The sequence below is a fragment of the Protobothrops mucrosquamatus genome, unplaced genomic scaffold, assembly GCF_001527695.2.
Source record: "Protobothrops mucrosquamatus isolate PMUCROS unplaced genomic scaffold, P.Mucros_1.0 scaffold154, whole genome shotgun sequence".
In the NCBI taxonomy this organism is placed as follows: domain Eukaryota; kingdom Metazoa; phylum Chordata; class Lepidosauria; order Squamata; family Viperidae; genus Protobothrops; species Protobothrops mucrosquamatus.
Window position 1 is genome coordinate 452,658 of NW_015386518.1, and position 23,232 is coordinate 475,889.

At 50.1% G+C, this 23,232-nt stretch overlaps 1 protein-coding gene across 1 annotated transcript; it reads right to left on the minus strand.

Annotated features, from left to right (window-relative positions):
• Nucleotides 1-1,740: 1,740 nt before the first annotated feature.
• Nucleotides 1,741-14,382, minus strand: DENND4B (DENN domain containing 4B). Its single transcript, XM_029283624.1, has 27 exons — nt 14,084-14,382; nt 13,669-13,921; nt 13,271-13,340; nt 12,513-12,682; nt 12,137-12,378; nt 11,713-11,779; nt 10,960-11,018; nt 10,730-10,874; nt 9,814-9,989; nt 9,218-9,318; nt 8,582-8,797; nt 8,082-8,227; nt 7,642-7,781; nt 7,096-7,264; nt 6,754-6,960; nt 6,324-6,452; nt 6,085-6,247; nt 5,617-5,781; nt 5,088-5,524; nt 4,899-5,003; nt 4,626-4,804; nt 4,099-4,288; nt 3,618-3,863; nt 3,093-3,198; nt 2,641-2,806; nt 2,434-2,498; nt 1,741-1,886 (listed from the first exon to the last, which is right to left on the minus strand). The coding sequence occupies exons 1-27, from the start codon at nt 14,380-14,382 to the stop codon at nt 1,741-1,743; spliced, it is 4,557 nt and encodes a 1,518-aa protein (XP_029139457.1).
• Nucleotides 14,383-23,232: the final 8,850 nt, after the last annotated feature.

Consider the following 23,232-nt stretch of genomic DNA (forward strand, 5'->3'; position numbering starts at 1 on the left):
CTTCAATGGGGGGGGGGGGGTTTGAATATAATCCCTGTTAATTAAAATGTGCAATAATTACGGTCCCGAAATCCATCATGGTTGTGTTGCCTCCTAACCTGGGCAAGTCTTAAGCTGCCTTTGCATGGCTCAGGTTGGCCACAGGCAGACCATGGCTTGCTTCAAGCACGAGTCAAACGTGGCTTGCGTCTATGACCCCTGGAGCCATCCCAGGAGAAACCACGGCTTGATCAATCGTGGTTAATGGAATCAACCGCCTTGGGTTGGGATTGCACAAGCCTGTAAACCTCCCGCTGCTTAGGAAGCATGATGGCTTGCCTAAGCCATGGTTTGGCAAAATGGCCAAAGAAGCTGCCATTGATAAGGTGACCAATCGTCTTCCTTTAGGGAGGACAGCCCTTCTTTTGTACTCATTTAAATAATAGGCATGTAAGCATAATTACAATATAAAATGTTATTGTTACAAATGTTTTTTTATTATGCATTTATCATATTATAGTGTATGCTGTATTGTTGCAATGAATAAAATGTTTTATTTATGATATTCTTCTCTGCGATTTGTGTCCTTCTCATTGTAAAAAAATTGGTCACCTTAGCCATTGATGGCTTTCCTTCCCTGCACTTAACAATTATTCATTTAGTGAATCTATTCGTTTTTGTCCTCAGAGGCTCTCTTTCCATCACGAAACGGGAGACAAACACCGGAAGGAAAATACACAGGCATCTTTTATTTACAGGAGAGGAACATTGGAAAAAAAACAAAACACAGCTCAAACAGTTAACACAAACACCACAATGAGGGGCTGGGGGGAGGGTCCATATTGCTCGGACTGAGCCCTGAGGTGGGGAGAGGGAAATCCTCGGTGTGTGGTGGGGGGTCCCAGGACCCTTTCTCCGAACAGAAATACGGCACACCCCACTTTCCACAATGGGGGGGCCCTTAAACAGTTAAAGCATGTGCCACAAATGGGAGGGGGGAGGAACAGGGAAAACAGCGGGAGGGGCTCTGTAATAAATAAATTTACAAAATAGCTTCTTTTCAGTTTATGTTTCCTTCCCCCCCCCCCCCCCCCTAACACTGACGGGTAAAAATAACACTAAAAACAAAACACAAAGCAAGCCCACCTTGGACGGGAGGGGCGGCGGAGGGCTGCCCCCTCCCCAATGAACCCCCCCTCAATGAACTGGGAGGGGTGGAGGGGAAGGGAGAGGGTGGGGGGAGCGACCAGAGAGCCTTGTCCTTCATTGGGTGGGTGGGGCTTAACTATGCCCACCCCCCACCCCCCAATTCTGCAACAGACACTGTGCACGAAAATTGACATTTACAGGGGTGAAGATCCAAATTTGAGAGGGGGGGGGGAGGAAGAAAGAGAATTGGTGCGTGGGGGTGTGTATGGGGGAGTCTGAGCTCCTAGGCATGTGCAAAGTGCAGTGCTGGCCCGAGAACGCCCCCTCCTCTCTATTTCACTTTTTTCAGAGGAAGAGGGCAACTCAGCTCCAAGGGCCAAGAGGAAGGGTCTCCTGTTCTCCATCCTGGGGGCCCCTGACCCCCCCCAAAAGGGCCAAGGGGTGCTGGAAACAGCCTAGGGAGCTTGGCTGTGCCCCCCTCCCAGCCTCCCCTTCCCCAAATTTGGTATCAGCTCCAGTTTTATCCTCGGTTTCTTTGTCCCAAGCAGCAGCAGCAGCAGGAGAGGCAGAGATGAATGGGTTGGGGGGCAGCCCCCCCTGCAGCCCCCTCTGCTAGCACTCCAGGTTGGCCCCGAAACTCTTCCGGCAATCGATGGCCTTGGTGGTGAGGGGCTGGGCCCTCTGCTGTTTGAGGGGCTCCTTCCCCATGCTGCTGGCCAGCTTCGAAAAGGCCGACTTGTACTTCTTGTCAAATTCGGCTGTGGGGAGAGAAAAAACGGGGTGTGTGTTTGTGTGTGTGTTTCAGAAAGATCACGGCTTGCGCAGGCAGACCTTGACTTACAACCATTGGTTTAGCGACCGTTCAAAGTTACAAGGTGCTAGTCCTCATGGTAAGAGATCCTAATGGCGTTATTTCCCCCTCCCCTTTTTATAATACAAACTGGGCACGGGCAAGGTCCGAGTCCTCATGGTGGGAGTAGCATCCCCCCCCCTTTTATAAAGCACACCAGGCAGAGGCAAGGTTCTAGTCCTCCAGGTGGAAAATCCTGATGCCGGTCCCCCCCCCGTTTTTATAAAACATGCTGGGTGCAGGCAAGGGTCTAATGCTCAGGGCGAGAGATTCCAGTGGCTTTTTTTTTCTTTCTCATTTATAAAACACACTGGGCCCAGGCGAGGTGCTAGTCCTCAAGGAGGCAGCCTGACCCAAAGTCCCAAAGGGACGAATTCCAAAATACTACAGAGAGGCCATCCTTCTCCTCCCAGCCCTCCAACGTGTAGGGCCTCCTTCTCCCTCCAGCTTCCTACCGATGTCCACACGTTCCCTGCCCAGCGCGGCTATTTTCAGAAAGAGAAATTCACGGTAAACACTCCTGAAACAGAGATAAAAATGGAATCATTGTCAGTATCTGCAGAGGATGCTCTTTAGAAAGTCGCTTTACTTTTTTCATTTAACAAAACTAAGCCTTTTCGGGGGTAACGGGCTGGACCCAGACATAGGAGAAGAAAGCCTACCTCCGTAAGAGCCCAGGGCTGGCACAATCTGCCACTTTTTCTATGAAGAGGACGATGGCTTTGTGGATCTCGCCCAGGCCAAGATAGTTAATGACGGCTTCCAGGAAGGAGAGCGAGAACGGGTGGTTATGCTTGCGCCAATTCTGCAACCGTGTGGGAATCTGGCCTGGGAAAGGAAGAAGACTGGCATAAGAATCCAGAATGCCACCTCTGTTCACACGTGGCTACCTGAGGACCGGACGGCACCGATGCCCATCTTGTCTATTACGGCTAGTCAAATCCGTCAGGACCTCCACGGATCAGTTACGCCGGCTGAACGACCACAAAGGGACGTTTTGCATCCCAGGAGGGTCCACAGAGGTCGACCGGAGAAGAGTCAAATAAAACCATCCCCATCGAAAAGGACTGTGTTATCAAGGTTCAAGGGAACGACGGACTGTACTCAGACGCACCATGCAGCCTCCAGAGAACGTAGAGAGGGGGAAAGCTGTCGGGATCGGAACTCAGCACGTCCCAGAGCAAGCGTACGTTGACGAAAGGGCCCTCCGGAGTCGGCACCTGGAAAAGAAAGGGAAGCAGAACGGTTTGAGTTTCTCAATCTTGTGAACTTTTAAGGCAGGTAGGCTTCAACTCCCAGAATTCCCCAGCCAGCTGGCTGAGGAATTCTGGGAGTTGAAGTCCACCTGCCTTAAAAGTTCACAATGTTGAAAAACACTGAAAATCTCTGGATTCTGATTTGCATTTCTCCTCAGGTGCTGGTTCTGTTTTCAGGAGAAATGTGTGGGAAAGGATCCCCTCAAGGTCATACAGTCCAGCTCCCTGCCTCCTGCAGGAACACCATTCTGAAGAGTTGGCTTTTCTTCAAAAGCTCCCGAGATGGACCTCTGTCCCAACTCTCTTTTCCTTTGGGATGTTCTCGAGATCCCTCCTCAACCTCGCCTCCCTTGCAGGGTTGTTGCGTAGGAGAGATGGGTTACCTGGGAGGCCGTCTGGACGTGCTTGGAAGCCAGGAGCAGCTGAGGCAGGCCGCTGCAGAGGCCCAGCCGCTGGAAATACCACACCAGGTTCCAGTAGATGATGGGATGGTTGTCCACCAGCTCTGGCTGAGATAAGAACACGGCTCCCTCGTTCTCCAGGAGGGTCTCCAGCTCCTTACGCAGGACCAGGGGGCTGAGGTAGGCAAAAGCCAGCTGTTCCACGTGGGTGGCAGGACCCTGAGGCACCTGGGAGAAAAAGGAGGGGCCGTAACTCCCCATCAGCCCCAGCCAATCCCCAGGAACATGGGAGTTGTAGTCTCAGACTCCGTGGAGAGAGATTCAGTTGTTCTTTCTCAAAATCCTCATTTAATGACGTTACTTGGGGCCAGAAACTCCCATTGTTAAGCAACGTGGTCATAAAGCCATAAAACCCATCCCAAATCTGTTGTTTCCAGACAGGGAGAAACGTGGGCGTCTGTACCGGGGGTTCGCTGAAGCCGTTGCATAGGGACCCGTTCCTGGATTTCCGCCGGGGATCCGTCTCTGCCTCGTCCAGCAGGAGGCATTGGGACCGATCGCTGAGCACCGGGCCTTGGCCCCCTGGCAAGGGGGCTTCGTTGTCCCGGGGCCAGTCTGAGGACACCGAACTTGTGTCAGAAGCATCAGCATTGCTGAAAGGGAATGAAGAGCTTTGAACACAGTGCAGATGGCTCAAGCAAGCGAGCCAAGTTACAGGAGGGGTCAAACCCCCCCCCCCTGCATGTACGTCTTCCTTCTCATGATACATTTAACTTGGTTAATGCATTAACCCGTCTTTTGGGTTCACATTTGTATGATCTTAACCACACACACACACACACACAAACCCAACAATCCACCACAACCCTAGTCAAGACAATAAGGTCAAGGGGGGGCCCATTGGCACTCAGGCAGTGTGGAAACAGTCAGGTGTAAGATCAAGATGTCAGAGGTAGGAACAATAAGCATAAGCATAATTAGCACTCGGACCTGAGAGAAACCATCTGGAAATCTTGAATCTCGATGCTGAGGAAGGGCACAAAGAGACGTCCGCAAAAGGGGCAGGTGGTGTTCAGGTTGGAGTCGTCCGAACTCCACCCGGCCATCACCTCTTCGTCGTACACCAGCAAGTTGCAAGCTTGGCATCGTGAACAACTGGAAAGAATCACCTGGAAGGACAAGAGAATCGTTCTGTGCGGGAAAACGGTGGGAACGAGACAAGGACTCCCGGGAAAGGACGCGGCGGATCACGCGGAAAGATACCTCAACTGCCGGAGGCTCCGACAACCGATCACTGGATTTCCGGAGGTTGAAACTGCAGACGGACGTATCCGAGAGATCGTACTCGCTACCCAGAGAGGCCGAACTCTGTGGTAGGAAAGAGCGGGTTACGTCGAGAAAAAGGACCTGCGAGAAAAGATCAGGAGGACTCCTTCCGCACAGGATACCGACCTCCGAGGCTGTGGATCGTGGACGTTCCGGGGGGAGCAGCAAGTGACCCTCCAGCGGACTCTGGCGAGAGGAGTATTCTCGGTGCTCGGATCCGCCGCGCCCGTGGGAGAGCTCCCCGCTGGAACCGTGCTTCAGAGACGGTCGCTTAATGGGAGACAGAAACTGCTGAAGTTTGGCGGTCAGACTCCGGCGAGGGGTACTCCCCAGGCGACGGTTTTCAATAGCCTGGCCTGACCCTGGAGTAGCTCCCTCTGGTTGTCCGGTCTCCACGCTGCTCAGTGTTAACCTGTCACTCTCGTCCGTCAAGAAACTGCTGATGTCAGAAAGACTGCTGCCCTCCGAGCTTCCAGGCCCATCCCGTGCACCGCGCAGCCAGGGAGGAAGTGTTGACAGTGTATTATTGCTTTCGGCTCTGGGACTACCCAGCGTTTTCCCGGCTGCAAGTAAGATTTTAAAATGTTGCCATTTAAACATGATTCCCCCCCCCTTGTTGGATAACAAAGACCCCTCCTCTGGAATTCAGACTCACCTGGGATTATGCCCACCGGCGTTTCCTGTTTGGGAAAAGTCAGGCTGCCGCTCTTTGCGAGGGAAGCAGGTTGCGGATTCTCTCGTAAGCTGCTCCCGGACCAGGTGGTCTGCCGCTGCAGGCCGGTGCGGGGTTGATATTTGGGGGGTTTGGCTTCTTTGCTGTCTGCCGGTAAAAAACAAAAGAAGCCCCCCCCTCGCTTTGAGAGATACATGGTGTTTATCTGAGCTACTGTTAAGTTATTGTAATTAGATAAGAGGCATCACAGCCCTCAGCTGCATAACGGCGGAGAAAGAGGATCGGAAGGGATCCTCCCAGTTTTTCAGGCCGGGAGTTGAGGTCCACCCCTCTTAAAGCCTGCTGGCTGGAGAATTCTGGGAGTTGTAGTCCACCCCTCTTAAAGCCTGCTGACTGGGGAGATTGTTGGATGGAGGATAAGTTGAGCCTCGCCTGTTTTCAGAGCTGTACCTGTTGGAAGGCCGAAACTCTGCGATTCTACCTCCTGCTGCTGGCGCTGACGCTGGCGCAGAGGCTGCCGGAACTGGGCGGCCCCCAGGACGACGTTGCGGAGCTTGGCCCAGCGAAGACGGCCACCATGGCTACTGGACGGCCACTTGCACTCCAAAATGGCCTACGGCGAAAACCATGCTAAACCCAGGAGAAGGTGACTTGAACGGAGAAATGAGGAGGTCGTGGGGTGGAAATACCTTGTTGTAATAGCCGTAGGTAATGGTGTTGGGGACGATCCCGGCCCGTTTCATTTCCAGCATGACTTGGACGGAGAGTATCGGTTGCCCGTACTGGCCGCAGAGCTGCATCAGGATACGGTAGCACACCTGTGAAGGAGAAAGGGAAGGGGGCATGGATGCCCGTTTCCCGCCGTTTAAGGGAAGCCGAGAGTGAATTCCTAACTTAGGAACTATTTTTTATTCCATTCTATTCCATTCCATTCCATCTCCATTCCATTCTTCATTCCGTTTCTAATTCTATTCTATTCTATTCTATTCTATTCTATTCTATTCTATTCTATTCCCTATTCCTATCCGTATTCTATCCCATCAATTCTAATTCTAGTTCTAATTCTAATCACAACATCGGTTTCAGTCGGAACCGTTCCGTGGAAGAACGGGCTCTCACCTCGTCCGGCAGGACCACCTCTTTGGTCTCCATCTGTTTCAGCACCTCGTATGCGACGTGCAGCGCTTGTACTTTTGGGGCCACCATTCGGACGTAGGCAGGCAGCGTGATAAACCACAAAGCGTAGCAGTGACCCAGCAGGCACTTAGCCCACATATCCGGCACGGAGGAATATTTCTGCGCAACTTTCTGGGCCACCTTAATTTCCTAAAAAAAGGAAGGGGGTTTAATTTCAGGGTTTTTTTTTAAGAAAAGCTGATAAAAAAATCGACCTTGGCTGGGACCGGAGGAACTCGGGACTGATTTGTATGTGGACGGGAGACCACCAAGAAATCCCCAAACAGAGGGCTGGATTGCAAAATTAAAAAAAGGCCTGGCAATTTTTACCTGCTGGGTCCGGCGAGGGGCAGGGCTGCTGGGGGCGCTGGTGCGGGCTTGGCACAGCGGGGGCATGAGCTGGTCCTGAGGCCGCTGAAACAGCTTGGTCTGGAGCATGGGGAAGCCGTCATATCTAAATAAATAATATTCCTGAGCCAGCATGGGGGAACTATGACCCCCTTCATGACTCGTGGACTTCAACTCCCAGAATTCCTGAGCCAGCATGGGGAAAACTTTGGCCCCTTCATGACTCGTGGACTTCAACTCCCAGAATTCCTGAGCCAGCATGGCTCAGCTTGGAAACCTCTCCCTTTCCCCTCAGCATGGCTGGCTCAGGAATTCTGGGAGTTGAAGTCCACAAGTCATAAAAGAGCCCAGGTTGCCTACCCCTGGCCTAGATCTTCTTTCTTTTTTCATTGCTATTGTTAACTTCGGTCACTAAACGAACTGTCGTAAATTGAGGACTTGCTATGTCTTCCCGGCTGAAGGCCACCAGGCTGAGACACTCACTGGTAACTCGGCGGAAGCTCCAAGCCGTTGGGCCCGGTGGGCTCTTCCGGGGGCATAATAAACACGGTGTGTTCGCTGCCCTGGACGTCGTCCAGTTCAATTAGTGGAGCTTCCTCTGCTTTCTCTAAATCCACCTGCACCTGAGTTGAAAAATTAAAAAAAAAAAAGGGAAACCCCACTTAACCAGTGTCTCGCTTAGTGACAGAAAATTGGGACGCCACTGTGGTCTACCCATAGTTGCTTTTTCTTTCTTTCTACAGCGACGGAGGGGTTATTTCCTAACCCTTGCAACCAAGGCGTAAGTTTTAAGGACGGCGAGGGAATAATTTTGGAGTGGAGTGTCGCCTCCGTCCCTTTTTTTTCCAGGGTGCGTCCAAAATCAACCCCCACAGAGAGTCATTAATTAAAATAAAACCCAATTCAGATCCCCTTCCAGCTACCTTGTCGACACAAGAATCGAAAAACTCCAAGCAAGCGTGGCGGTCACTGACGAAAGAGCATTCCTCTATAAACTGCGTGAAGAGCTGCGTGCGCAAAAGCTGCCCGTAGAATTTGTGGTAGGCTCGCTCGCGGGACTTCAGGAAGCCTGTACGGGATGGAGCAAGCGAGAGAGGATTAGCGCTCACGACAGTTTTTGTAATTATTCTCACCTCGGGTTCCCATGGAGCGACGACAGCAAAGGAAAGGGAGCGGGGAGGGATGAGGAAAACACGCGCAACAATTCCTTCCCAGGCCAACTTTTCTCTACAGGGTGGAATGGATCCCTAAATTAAAAGTTCTTCTTCTCTGTATCCTTATCCTGGCTCCCTGCCTTGTTTTGCGTCTCTGTTCCTGCAGCCGCCATTTTTAAAGAGGATTTATTTTTAAATCCTTTGTGCCCGAGGAAGAGGCTTTCTCTAAAACGAGTAAATCATCACCCCAAGCGGAAATGAATCTACACCTTGCAGGAAAAACAGACTGCTGGAGTCCCGGGTTTTCTCCGAAGGGGCCTGGGTGATGGGTCGGAGGTAGCTACGATAGCCTTTCAGCAGACAAGCCATGAATCGTAGAAACGCCCCTCGGATGTCCAGTTCCAGCTGTTTCCGGCGCCCGTAAATGAGGTCGTAGTCGGTCAGCAGGAACTCCAAGGAGGCCTCCTCCACAGGACGGTTGTACACTGCGGAGGAAGGACCGAACCGTCGGCTACAAATGGCCACACCAAAACCAGCATTCGCCAAAGTTATGCCCGTCAATTCCAAAGGTGGGCAGGTTTTAATTCTGGTTTAATATTTTGCAAGGGGGGGGGCTGCATCAAAGGGAGTGAAGTTGGGGCTCGGAGAACCTCTGGCAGGTACTACAAAGTGGAATATAGTAGGGGGTTGGACTAGATGACCTCCAAGGCCCCTTCCAACTTTTATTATTATTATTATAACATAAATCTACCGAACTACGGATCATGGACTCCTCAAACACCGCAAAATGTCATCGTTATGTTGCAGTTGAGTGTCCCCTTCTACTACTTTTCTCTTATCGGGGGTCCGTGCCCACCTGCCCTCCGAGGCTTTATGACACCCCCGCCAAGACCGTGGTGACTTACTCTCATCCAGTTGTTGGTAGTGGGAGTTTAACGACGCCAGCAGCACTTTACACGGCTTCCGGGGTAGAGAGCGTGACGACAACAGCTTCCGCTCTTCGCACCTGTGCACACAACAAAGCTGCCCCTACGATTAGTGCCTCCTGCTGGGGTGCCCGGGAATGCTAGTATCACCCCTCCCTACCCCCTGCATGCTTATCCGGGGACTCCTCCCTGCCCCGCTGGTTAGGGGTTCAAATGGAGACACATCAAGGAAAGCTGAGCAATTCTGGAAAAAAAAATTGAACGCCCCGAGATGGAAGGAAGGGTGAGAAAGAAACTCAATGCAGCCTCATCTTGATCTTCCTTAGTATAAAAATAGCACAGGAAAAAAAACTTAGGCTTTCAAAAGTCTGCTGTTCTAGTCCTTGACGACTGAGCCCCAATTTTCTGTTGTTAAGTCAGACATTTAAGTGAGTTTTGCCCCATTTTGCGACCTGTTCAGTGAATCTGTTTAGTGCCACAGCTGTTAAATCAATCTGGCTTCCCCAGTCAGCACGTCTCACTTAACAACCTGGAGTCTGTTCACCCCCCCAAGGTGGCAGGATGAGGACACTCACTGGAAGATGGTGTTGGTGTCCAGGTCCACGCAGATGACGTCGTGCGGGGGGTCGTAGAGGTCGAAGTAACTGGAGTGGACCCCCACGATGAAGGGCACGGGGGCACACAGCACATCGGCCAGGGTGAGCGGGCAAAGAGGGATGTACGGGCACTGCCAGCACAGAGGGAAAATCATCTGGAGGGACAAACACAACTGGTTTGTGTGTGGGTGTTTGTGTTGAAGCTTCATTATGAACACCCACACATTCACAACTCGGAGCTGACTGAATATTTCTTAAAAACAAAGCATGAGATTATAATAAGAACAACCTACGTGTGTAAGTATATAACATTTCACACCTGGCGTGTCCAACCTGGCCAACTTTTAGGACCTGTGGACTTCAATTCCCAGAATTCCCCAGGCAGCCTCGCTAGGAGCAGCAGCTGTAGATCAACAAAACCCTGTATATCAATTCTGGAGTGGTTTGTATTTGATAAAGAATAAAGATACCATCTGCAATGGCATAGCATCAAAGGAAATAAACACGGGGAGGGAGAGGAAAAAAAAATTTCCAAGCTTAATTCTTAACCCGAGTTCAAGAGGTTACACAAGGAAACTGGAAAAGGGAGATCAAGGTGCTTCTGTATTTATGCAATTTGTTGGCTGAGGAATTCTGGGAGTTGAAGTCCACAACTCTTAAAGTTACCCAGATTGGACATCCTTGTTTTACACACAATTCACCGCAATCGTCCGCCCAATAATTTATGCCGATAATCAATGCATCCGTGCACAGTTTTCCAAATGACCGTTCCAATTTGGGGAGACTGGTCTTCTTAGCCAAGGAACGGTACACAGAGACACCCCCCCCAATTTTTCTCTGCATTCTTGAGGTTCCCCTTCCCCAGTCTTCCGGCTTCAGGGCAACGGACACTAACCGAGACCAACGCTTCTCCGATGCTGGTCAAGACGTCCGGCTGCAGGGAATGGATGAGCAGCTTCTGTTCGGTCAAGACGGCCACCATCAGGGCCACGGCGTGTTCGGGGCCCAGGGTCTGAAGGAGGGTGAGAAAGCTGGCCCCACTGCGAAGAGAGGGGGAAATTCTGAATTTTCCGCCGGCAGAATCTGGACGGGATTGGGGTTTGTCCTGTCCCGTCCCATCCTTACCTGATAGGTAACGGGGACGAGACAGGTTGGCAAAGAAGCAGATTGTCATAGGGCGACATCTGAGGAGCGAAAAAAAGAGGGAGGGTTTGAGATGGAGGAGCTGATCCACGACACAACATCTTGCGTCAACACACAACTGAAAAGTGCATTTCTTTCCCGCGCTCCAATTTGCACCCGGGAGAAATGCACCGAGGGCGTCACCAATGAGACGCAAACGGGGAATCGTTTTGGAGAAATAAAAACTGATGGTGGGGCAGAAAATTAGGAATATATCCCCATCAGTCAATTGCCAATGGCAGCTTAGCTTGGAACAGCTGATATCCTGTGAGGAGACCTTGAATATTATTAAATAAAAACGATTGCTAAAAGGTAGATGAAACTGCGACATTCAGTCTAAACATAAACCACCATAATACTATCGGCATTGACAAAAATCAAGACTGGTCAATTGCCAAAGCCAAGCTCGGCTTGGAGCAGCTGACATTCTGCGGTTTAACGTTATTATCTGATTTATTAAATAAAGCATTAAATAAAAACATCTGCCTGTCCCAGGTCCTTGGGAAGGACTTGAGGTGGATCAAAATGACAAATCCAGGCTAAACATCTGGCTGACGGTGCAGACAAGCATCATCATAATAATCTGGACTCCAGAAGGGGTCCAGCAAAACACAAGCCAAGTTCCTTTCCTCTTTCCCCAAATCCACGAGATTCCCATCATCCACCTACAGATCGGGCTCCAGGGCTTCTACTCACCTGGACCAAGATCCGAGGTCTCTGCGGGGACGGGAAAGGGACGTTGTGCATGAAATGAGAAATATGCCTAGGGGGAAAAAACAACCACAACATAGAAGTCACCAGAAAGGAAATAGTTCAAAAATAACAACCCTGTTTTGTAAATGCCAGCGATCTCGGTTTGTGGTTGTCAATGGGATGTAGACACAACACGGGGGCGTCCCAGGGATGAGGTTTGGGCCACTTGCGCGAAGCCAGTAGGGTTTAGCCTGGAGAACCGTTTGTTTCTGCCGAATGAACCTCCAAAGCCGGGCACAGTCTATCTGAGAATGCCATCGCAAACACGCGTGGGAAAAAGGAAGGCTGGTTCCTTCAACAGCCTCCTCTGTGGGCTTCCTCGGGGTCCCCTTTCCAGCCTCCTCCTCCCCCCACCCTCCCCACTTACGCCTCAAGGGGCAACACGTGGGGTCCGGAGATGCTGTAGCGGTAGAGGAAGGTGAGGAATTTGCGGAAGACGTCAAAGAAAGGCCAGTGAGACAGGACGCAGATGCTCTTCCGGGTCTGCACGGACTTGTTGGTGATGGGCCGCCGGTCCACCACGGTGAGGAGGTTGAGGCACACGGACTGCCGGTCGGTGAGGCGTTCCCGGGGAAAGGACTCGTAAAACTGCATGGCAGCCCCGTAAACCTGGAGTAAGGGGGGAGAGAGGAGAGGGGTGCCGGTTATTCCGGGCACACCTCACCTCGAGTGAGTGACAGGAAGATCTAGGCTTCTGTGTTTTGGGGGGCTGCCCCGGACTGGTCCAGGGTAACATGGGTTACCTTGTCCCCGGAAGCACCAGTCAACACGAAGGTGGAGAAGATGGGAAGCTGGTACTTGGTCTCGGCCGGCCAGCTCTCGATGGTGGCCCCCATGGGGAGGCAGAAGACGGGCACCGATTCGGGGAGGGGGAAAACCTCGTTGTCCTCCTCCGGGTAGCGGCTGAGGAGACCTGGGGAGTGAGAAAAGAACCATCTTGGCTTAAAAGAAGCAAGTTTACAGGAGGGAGGGTTTAGACAAAGGTGTTTCTCAAAGTTGGCGTCTTTAAGATGGATGGACTTCAACTCCCAGGATTCCTCATGGGGGGACTTCCAACTCCCAGAATCCCCCAGCCAGCCTGCTTTAAGAGGAGTGGGCTTCAACTCCCAGAATCCCCCAGCCAGCGTTCTGAGTAAATATCATGGTCCTTGATATTTATGTTTATTTCGAAGCATAATAGCAATTTCCAGTCTCTTAAACCAACAGGATATATTCAGTTATTCATAAGAAACTAGCAATTCCTGCAGAATTATAAGGTGTGGGATGCTTTTAAATCTTTATTCTGGTTCCATTCTGAGGCCGGTTGAGCTATTTATTTAAAATACTGAATTAAAGGAAAAATAAGAAATAATGTATGGTGAAGAGGTGGAAGCGTAATTCTCTTTCTCGGCCTCTCCCTTGACTGCTCTGCTGTCCGTGCTTCGGCAAACTATGGGATTGACTACTTCATCCCTAGCTTTGTGGGCCTGGCCTTGTAGACTGGGCCCAATCAAATTCTTACCTGCTTCGTAGACCAGGGTGTTCCCTTTAGCGAGCGCCATCTTGTAACAGATATAGAGGGCTGGACCCCACTGTGGGGAGAGAGGAGCATAAGATGAGGTGTCAGCTGAATGAAGAAGCAGATGAGATGTGACAAACAGGCTGTCTGTCCATCTGCCTTGTCCAAGCAGACACAAAAGCAGGAACAGAACTCCCTGCTCTCCATAAAACATCATGGAGTTGTTCCTCCCCCCTTGCTATGGGAGGGGGGGTTTAAGAGTTTCCAAGACTGGGGTCCTCTCTGGGTGTTCAGACCACCCCTCCCAACACCCATAGCCCTGTGAGATGCGAGGGACTTTCGGGAACTGCAACATCCGAAGCATCTGGACAAATCGTCCCTTCACCCAGTCCCCGACTCACCATCCCGGCGTTGAGGTTCCTGTCCACCCGGCAGAAAGTGTGGGGCGTGCTCTCCCCTTTGCTGGGCATGATAAGGCAGATGTCCATGATCCCCAAGGCGCTGTACGCCTGCCCCTCGCTGGCCCGCCGGTACGTCAGGAAAGTGTGCTGGTGACCAGGCGCTCCCGAGGCCAGGTTCGCCGAGTGGCTGTACGGCGTCGTGTCGATGATTTTGTAGCCCGGTTTGGGCTGGTCCTTCCCACCATAATGCACCCTAAAGAAGCCAAACAAGGTCACCCTCCTGGGGAATGGGATAGGGAGTCCCTCTCGGGCGGGAATCCTGGGAGTTATAGTACGGCATTCTCTCCCAAAAGGACACGACAGGATAGCTCTTCTCGGCTCGTGCCGGATCCCTCCCAAACCCTCCGCAACCTACCCCAGTTCCACAACGGGGGGTTTATCCCGCCCCCGCCGGTAGCAGATGAACATCTGGGGGTTGTTCAGCAGGCTGGTGTTGAGCTCCACCGGGTGCCCCGCGGTGGTCCGATCGATGCAGGTGAAGCCGTGGGGCACCTCTTCGCCTTGCGAGCGGACGATAACGGCCACATCCACAATGGGCTCACTCGGGCGGACCGGACGGGAGGCCTGGCTCTCATCCTCCAGCGATTTGGAGGTGTCCACCAGGCCGGCCACCACGAAGTAGTCCACCAGCTGGGGGGCCCACTCCTCCGCCATGGCGGGGGCTCACGGCATCTGCAGCAAGGCAAGGAAACGAGAGGGTGATGCCAGGAGCTGGAGGACACCACCCCATAGGCCGCCTGCCTGTCCAGGCAACGGCGGAAGGTCCGTGCGGAACGTTGGAGGGTCCGGTTGCCATGGAGGACCTGGGAGACCCTTCCCCTCGTCCTTCCCACTTCCTAGCCAGCTTTCTACTTCAATCAAGTTTGATTCGAATGCCAGGCAGCAGAAACAGTTGGGTTACGTTTCCATCTAACGATATTAAAAAGTTTAAAAAGAAGCTTAAGGAGCATTTGGTTTTTTTAAAAAAAACAACGAAAAAGGGGGAGGAAGAAAGGGAAACGTGAAAAAAAGAAATTTAAACAGTAGTCTTCTTTAAAAAGAAAAAATTAAAAAGGAGGAAAAGGCCTGTTAAAAAGAGTTTAAAAAGAAGTCTAAAGAACATTTGGTTTTTTTAAAAAATGAAAAAGGGGAGGAAGAAAGGGAAACGTGAAAAAAAGAAATTTAAACAGTAGTCTTTTTTAAAAAAAAAATTAAAAAGGGGGAGAAGGCCCGTTCAAAAGAGTTCAGAAAGAAGTTTAAAGAGTGTTTGTTCAAAAAAATGAAAAAAGGGGAGGAAGGAGGAAAGGGAAAGGCCAAACCGGAAGCCTAAAAAGGAGCATTCATTTCAAAAATTAAAAAAAAAGGGGGAACAGAATTCGAAAAAAGCGGAAAAAAAAAAAATTAAAATTCAAAAATCAAAAAAGGGGAGAAGCACGGAAGTCTTTTCTATCGAAATACGTTCAAGAAGAGTGAAAAAGGAAGTTTAAAGTTGTTTTTTTTAAAAAAAGAGAGAAAAAAATTAAAATAAAACCGTCCTGTCTTCGAATAAGTCGGCAAGGTTTGCTTTTGATCGTCACTGCCCCTGCCCAAAACGGGACTCCAGTTCCCATCGCTCCAACAGCCAAGAATCATGGGATCTGGAGTCCACCCCCCCCGCCTGGTTGAGGCTGCTGGGCACTGCTCTTTCCTCCTCCGGACCAACGCCTCTTCCTTTCAGGTGTCAACCTGTGCCAACTGACCGACTGACCGGCACTCGGTGCCTCCTGTGCCTGGATGACCGCTGCCCGCCCGGCTGAACCCCAGATGCCACCTCCAACTTCCCAAAGCAAAGGGGGAACACACAATACCTAGCTGCCCAGGGCGAACGGGGGTCCTCAGTGCCTTTCGAACTCGCTGCCCCGAACCGGTGGGTCTTCAGCAGAGAAAAAGCGGCAACAACTCGGATTGTGATTTTTTTTTTTTTGCAGCGAACGCAAAACGCCGGGAAGGGCTGGGCGAGTGAGAACAGGAAGTCCCCGTTTCTCATTTCTTGACTTCGCTAAAAAAGGAATATATATATATATATATATATATATATATATATATATATATATATATATATATATATATATATCTTCCCTCCACCCCCCCCTCTGAGATTTATTCAGAGTAAAAGTCACGTTTTCTCCAACCGAGCTTTTCGCTTTGTGGTTCAAAAACCCGACATCTGCCATGAACTCTGCGCGTGCTCAGAGGCATGCAAAAGACACGCTGGGGCAAATCCCAGGGTGAAGAAAAAGAGCTGGAAAAACAGAAGAAAAAAAAAAAAAACCAAAGCGAGGAAAATTAAAAAGGGGTCATTTAAGGAGACGGAGAGGACCAACATTCCCGGCGGATTGAAAAATTTGGCGTTGGCAAAGAGAGAGAGGTGCTTTTCTCCTTGAAGGGCTACCTTTCTGCTTGCGGGGAGCAGATTTTTCAAGGTGGGCCCTCCCCTTCTCCAAATTAATGGGGTCTCACTTGCTGAAGAACGATAGTAAGGAGATGGGGAGGACAGGCATTCCCGGCTCATTGAAAATCTGGCACTTTTCTCCTTGAAGCGCTACTTTTCTGCTTGCGGGGAGCTGTTTTTCTAATGTGTACCCCCCCTTCTCCGAATTAGTGGGGTCTCACTTGCTGGAGAACAATAGACCATGCGCAGCAAACCCTGAGTTTTCCCCTTCTTCAAGGGCAGATGTCTTATCTGCCTGCCCCTTTGCCAGTGCCAAAGAGTCACAATGCTATTTTGGGGTCTGGCACAACGACAATTCACACCTCCGCCATCACCTGGCTGGGGAAAACAGGAACAGCACCGCAACTGTCCCCAACTGACCGACACCTTTTCGGCCTGCGGCAAAATAATTTGTTATACATATTTATCATTTCACGTTTGCTTGTTTAATTTATATTTCACGTTTGTCTGTTTTATTCTGCAAAAAGACAAAACGGAGCCCTCCACCCCAGATAATGGGCTACCAGCTCTACCCTTTGAATTCCTGCCTGTGTGCCAGGCACCCAGGAATCTGCCCATTCCCGACAACTTCGGACTTCCCCGCACTCAATTCTTCCTGTTGCAAAAAACTATTTGTGCCTAGTTGGCAATCAGACTAAAACAACAAGCCACGATGTGCGTCTCTCGGGATGCATCGAAAGCAGAGGAAGGGAAATTCTGGGGTCAAAGGGGGGGGGTTATTTTCCACCCCTCTCTGCAAAGTCTGCGTGTTCCCCCAGATGATGGGGTCAAAAACACCTGCAGGTAGACAACTAGCAAGTCCAAGAAAACGGCTTAAGTTTCCGTTGCGTTGACATCAACTTCCGGCGATGGGGAAAACACACAGCAAGCCACAGATCCGAGGCTGCAGAGACACACCCTGCATTAAACCCCAATGCTCAGAATGGTGGTCACCCCAAACTTTTGGGGTGTCTAGTCTACCTCTTAGTCCTTACCCCAACCCCCAAACCTGCCTGCAAAAGGCAGCAATCTCTCACCAAGCACCCACATCCTGGTTGGTACCCGCCTTTGACGGAAGGTAGCCACCATCCGGCTGTGTACCCCAGCCACAAGTTTACGCCGATCCTGGCTTACGGCTGATCTGCCTGCGCTCTCCTTGCGAGGGAGGCCAGCCTGCAAACTTTAATTTTTTTTTAAACACACTCAAACCTGTAAAGGTCTTCAGCTGCCTTGACTAGGGAGGATCCCCCCCCAAAAAACAACCTCTTTTTAATCAAATCGGGTTTTTATTTCTTCCAAGAGTGTCGCACGCTCAGTTTCTGCACACGGGACGGGGAGCAGATTCTGCCCCGAAAGACACTGGGGCGTGGCGCAGATTTGGCAGAAAAAGCAGGTTTTTACTGGCAAAAAAAAAAAAGAGTTTTAGCCGGAGGGGGTCACTTACGGTGTCCAGAAATGGGACGAAGCCAGGAAGGAATTTGAATGTTTGCACTTCCCTTTTTTCCCCCATATGGACGAAAAGTGAAAGTAAGAAAAAACAAGCCCTCCTCACGACATGACAGACGGGTGTGTAAGAGAGAGAGGGGAGTGCAAGACACGGAGGCCGTCCCTCCCCACCTCCCCAGCGTGTGGACGAACCGTGATTAGAGACGGTCCTCCATTTATGACAATAACCGGGCCCAAAATTTCTGTCGCTATGCGAAACGTTTAAGTTTTACAACCTTTCCTGCCACAGTTGACAAGTGAATCACATCAGTTAAGTTAGTAAGTGTATAGGCATGGGGTTTCCTGCCTGAGGGGGGGGGGTTGGACTAGATGACCTCCAAGGTCCCTTCCAACTCTGTTATTCTATTCTATTCTAGTCCGAATTCTATTCTATTCTATTCTATTCTATTCTACGTGAGCCCCCCTCCCAAACAAGGGGGGTAGGAGGGATCTGGAAAGGGGGGGGAGGAAAGGGGGGGGCTCAGCTGCCTGTCAGGAGAGGCAGGTGTCCAAGTCAAAGCAGGAAGTCAAAGGGGGGGGGGAAATTCTGGGTTCAAGTTTTACGGGGGAGGAAAAGAGACCGAAAAGGAAATGAGAAACCCACAACGACACCTGTTTGCCCGCCACAGACACACGGGACCCATTCCGTTGGCGCCGCCCCCGTTTCTGTCGTTATTCCCCCCCCAAAAAACAGTCACCAAAGATAGATGTCGAAACCCAGCAGTCTCAATGTGGCGGCGGGGAGAGAACTCAGATAGACTGCCCTGGGACACAGAGGCTCGGCTGGCTGCGGGAAGGGAGGAGAGGGGAGAGGTTTGGGGGAGAAGAGAGGAACAAGGGAGGGTGGGCAGAGAAAGGGGAGGGGCAGGGAATGACCCTTGGGGTAAGGATCCCATCCTCCCCAGCCAGTGATGCCTCCACCCTCCCTGCTGTGCACCATGGGCCGCCCTAATTCACCCCCCCCCAGGGAAACCAGCGCAATCCAACAGGAAAAACAAGCAGGAGAGATTTGGGAATTCTCCCAAAATTAAGGAAGGCAATTGCAGGGGGGGGGTTTTCCTCCCTGCAAGCCAACGCCCCCCCTCCCCAGCAACAGTCAGCTGAGCAAAGAGGGAGGGGCAAGAAGGGGAGGGAGGGGGGGGGTCAAGGCGGGTCTCTCCACCTACCCCTCCTTCTCTCCTCGCCCCCCTCACCCCAACCCCCCCGTGTTTGCAAAACTGCACATTTCCACCGCTGCAATTGCAGCTGGGTCATTGCAACGGGGGGGGGGGGCGCCCAGATGGGACCTGGGGGGGATTGCAAAAGAGGGAGGGGGGGACGAGGGAACCCGGGCGTCACGCCTGCAGACGTTACACACGCCTGCCACCTACCTGTGCAAACTTCAGCTTCGTCCCTGCCTCTCGCGAAGCTCCAGCCTCGCCATTGCGCGCTCTGGCCCTGGATTCGGCTCGGTGGCTTTGGGGGTGGGGGGTGGGGGGGAGAGAGAGAGAGAGGGGGCGAGGGCGCCCTCTGGCGGCGAGGAGGACCTTCCCCCTGCTGCTTTAACCCCTTCCCAGCACGCTCAGGGGGGGATTGCACGTGTGAAGGTGGGGTTGCACGTGTGAATCAGCCCGTTTCTCCCCTCCCTGACTTTTCCCTCCCCTCCCTGTTGGGAAACCAAACATCGAGGTTCTCCCGTGCGGTGCGGGGGGGGGGGGAAAGCTTTGCATTTGCACCCTTCTCGGGTGGACGTGGAGAAATGAAGCCCTGGACGGGGGACCACTAGGAGACCCTTTCTAAGGCTTGGTTGCTTTTGCAATGGGACTGGACCCCGGGAATTGAAAAAAACTCGGGTGCAAACAATGGCAAAGTTGGGGTGGGGAAGACAGAATTAAAGCAAAGGGGCAGAAGGGGGTCTAGACGAGCCTGGCTTATACTTGCAAGTTGCAATGGGCGGGTGTGGAAGGCACTCTGTACATGCTCTATTGTGCGGTGTCCAATTCTTTCCACCGCTTTTGAAGCAACCCCGTAGTTGCCTGGTGGGAATTTTCCGTCTCGGAGGGTTTTGTTTTTTCCTGGGCCAAAAGACCCTTGTTCTCTTTCGATGGAGACCCCCATTTTTTGCTCATTTCATACTTTTTTAACCCAAATCTGTCAAGTATAAATGACTACAAAGAGGGCGGAGGCCTGGCTTGTGTCGGCGCGCCCTCTAGTGGAACGTTGGAGCAAAAGCACCTCTGCAAAATTCAGTATTCTTAAACGGTGCGGGGGAATACAATCCCATCATCCACAGCCAGCGTGGCCGGTTTATAAGGCGCAGGACGATCTACATTCTCTAAAAGGACAGTTGGCCACCCTAGCTGGGGATTTGGGGACCTGTAGTCCTGCCCATTGACCGGCCTGAGGAAGCCAATGGTGACTGAAATACAGAGAATCAAATTTGTAAGATGTATTTATTTTAATCTTATTTTTTTTTATTTTTGACCTATAAAATGTAGGTGCAAAGATGCACTTCGAGTTTTCAGCTTCATTTCTTATGTATCTATTTCTTATTTCTTTCATCTTAATTTTTATTTTTGACCAACCTTATTTGGATGTAAAGATGCACCTCAAGTTTTCAGCTACATTCTTTCTTTCTTTCTTTCTTTCTTTCTTTCTTTCTTTCTTTCTTTCTTTCTTTCTTTCTTTCTTTCTTTCTTTCTTTCTTTCTTTCTTTCTGCCTCCTTAAATGCGTATTAGTTGGTATTAATTCTTATTATTGCTGTACAAACTTTTAATAATAATCATAGGCAAACAAGCAAACATAGCATTATTGTGTGTTCACGCTCGTCGGTGCTCGGTTGTCTCTTCTGCTGTGACCCACAAAAGCAAACCACCCAAAGAATGGGTTTTATAAACTTTATTAACCGATTCCCAAGTTTGCTGCTTTATTCCCTTCTCCTGCCCCACCCTGTCCTCTTTTCGTGCCGTGTCTTTCTAAATCACCAGCCTCCTCATTTAACACTCTTGGAGGAAGAAGCCTTCTGAGAAAGCCCGGCCATAATTTATAAAGTGAATTATGATTATTATTTGAGTCCGGCTGGTGAGCTGGGAGAAAAGCTTTTAAAACCCAACAAGCCAGTCTTGTCCCGTCTTTCTCTTGACCCGCACAGGGCAGCAGGTCAAAGGGTGCAAGGATTTCTCAAGTCTCCAGACAAAAAGCTTTTAAGGAACTGGATTTTAGTTCCCAGTTACGCCTTTCCTTGCCAGTTGCAAGAGACAGTGGCAAACTCAACTTCCCCTTTCGGTTATTTCTCCATTTAACGTAAAAATCCTTCACCTGGGCACCCCCACCTCCCTTAAAAAATAAAGATAAAAGTAGATTTCTTGGGGGAGAAAAAAAATGGGGGTAAAGGAAAAAACCCCTTTGGCTAAACCGAAGGGACCTTGGTGGAACTGACTTCCTTTTGAAATGAAATTAAATCTGTGGGGGGCATTTTTCTCTCTCTCCCCCGGCTCCTGTAATTTCTGTGCCGTTAACTCTCAGCAGCAATGTATAGACTGAATAATAAAAAAATAAAATAAATTGTGTTGGAAAATAAAGGGGGAGGGGTTGAGGAAGAAAGGAAAGGAAAGGGAGATAGGAAGGAAGAAAGGAAGGAGAAAAGAAAAGAAAGAATGTGAAGGAAAGGAAAGAGGGAGGGAGGGAGGAAGGAAGGAAGGAGAAAGGAAAGGAAAGGAAAGAGGGAGGGAGGAAGGAAGGAAGGAGAAAGAAAAGGAAAGAGGGAGGAAGGAAGGAAGGAGAAAGGAAGGAAGGAGAAAGGAAAGGAAAGGAAAGGAAAGGGAAGGAGGGAGGGAGGAAGGAAGGAAGGAAGGAGAAAGGAAAGGAAAGGAAAGGAAAGGAAAGAGGGAGGGAGGAAGGAAGGAAGGAGAAAGAAAAGGAAAGAGGGAGGAAGGAAGGAAGGAGAAAGAAAAGGAAAGAGGGAGGAAGGAAGGAAGGAGAAAGGAAAGGAAAGGAAAGGAAAGAGGGAGGAAGGAAGGAAGGAGAAAGGAAAGGAAAGGAAAGGAAAGAGAGGAAGGAAGGAAGGAGAAAGGAAAGGAAAGGAAAAGAAGGAGGGAGGGAGGAAGGAGAAAGGAAAGGCTAAAAATGCAACGATGAAAAAAGTAGAAGAAAGTAGAAAAAAAAGAGAAATCTAAAAAAAAAAGATAAAAAAATATTCTCCATATAGCAGTTACAAGTCCGTTAAGCTCTTTCTCAAAAATTACATCAACTCCATTCTTTCTACAATCTTTTCATCAAAACCGTAAAACCGCAACTTCACTTTCTCTCTCTCTCTCCCCCCCCTCCACCCCCCCCCACGTTTTTTACACAAAAAGTCCCTAAAGGAATTTTCTGTGGAACCGATAAATTCTTGAATCTAAGAAATTGGTTTGTCCATCTCAGCACGTTTTCGGTCCATTTCACAGATGTGTGTTTGCTTGCTTGCTTGCTAGCATGTGTGTGTGTGTGTGTGTGTGTGTGTGTGTGTGTGTGTGTGTGTGTAGAGGCGTGATGCATTGGCAGCTGATCCAAACCCCAAGAATGACTCACGTGAAGTGAACACGTCAGCACCAGGGAGAGCTCCGGGGAAAATTTTTGCCCAATTCAGACAACACCTTAATCCAGAGAAGGAAATTTACTAATTGCCTTGTGGCGATATTTGACTAATTCCAGGATGGGGGATCCTCCCAGGACGCCAATCTTGGATAACGCTTCTCCCCCTCCCACAGACTCTTCATAGCCCACCGAGCTTCGCTGATCTTAAACAGCTGAGCAAAGTCGGACCGGATCAATAGCTGGGAAAGGAGACCACCCAGAGATCTTGTAAGGCCAGACTGCAAAGCCATCGGTCGCAAAAGCCTCGAACTGAGTTTGATTTCAAGGAAACTTTGCGAGCCAAGACTGGGGCAATCAAGCATCCCCCCTCCCCACTTCTCCTTTAAATAAAGAAATACTTTTTAAAATAATAATAATAATAGACATCTTGTGTTTTTGTCTTTTTTAAAAATATTCACGTTTCTTTAAACGTTTGGGCTTAGTTTTGTTTTGTCTCTGTTCGTTTTTTTTTTCTTTTCCCGATTTGGATTTTGTATTTTAATGAATAAAAATAAAATGGGGGAGGGTTTTTGAAAAATAAAAATAGGAGAGGAGAAAGGGCTTAAGGCTAGCGGAGCCGGTTTTATGCTTCGGATAAGATCTTAACGTGTCAAGGCGTTTTCCATAGCTGCGACTCACCTCCGGGGAGAGGAGAGCAAAAGATTGCATTACTCATTACTTAAACTCCTGCTTGAAGAAATCCACGTTTCGCCATACAGCTTGTGCAAGCGTTGCTGGAAACAGATGCAAATTGTTTCGCACTCGGTACCAACGAAAATATCCCCGTTTAGGATGAGTGTGAATTAAAAAAAAAAAATGGGTTGACACCCAGTGGAAAAATTTTATCCTTAAGCTTAAGCTTTTAGAGTCTCAAAATTGCAGAATCGCTTTTGGGCTGATCTGACCCCCAAAAGTGCTGGTTTCCCCCCCCAAACTTGAACATTTGCTCCTGGTTGTAGCTGTTTTGGTTTTTTTT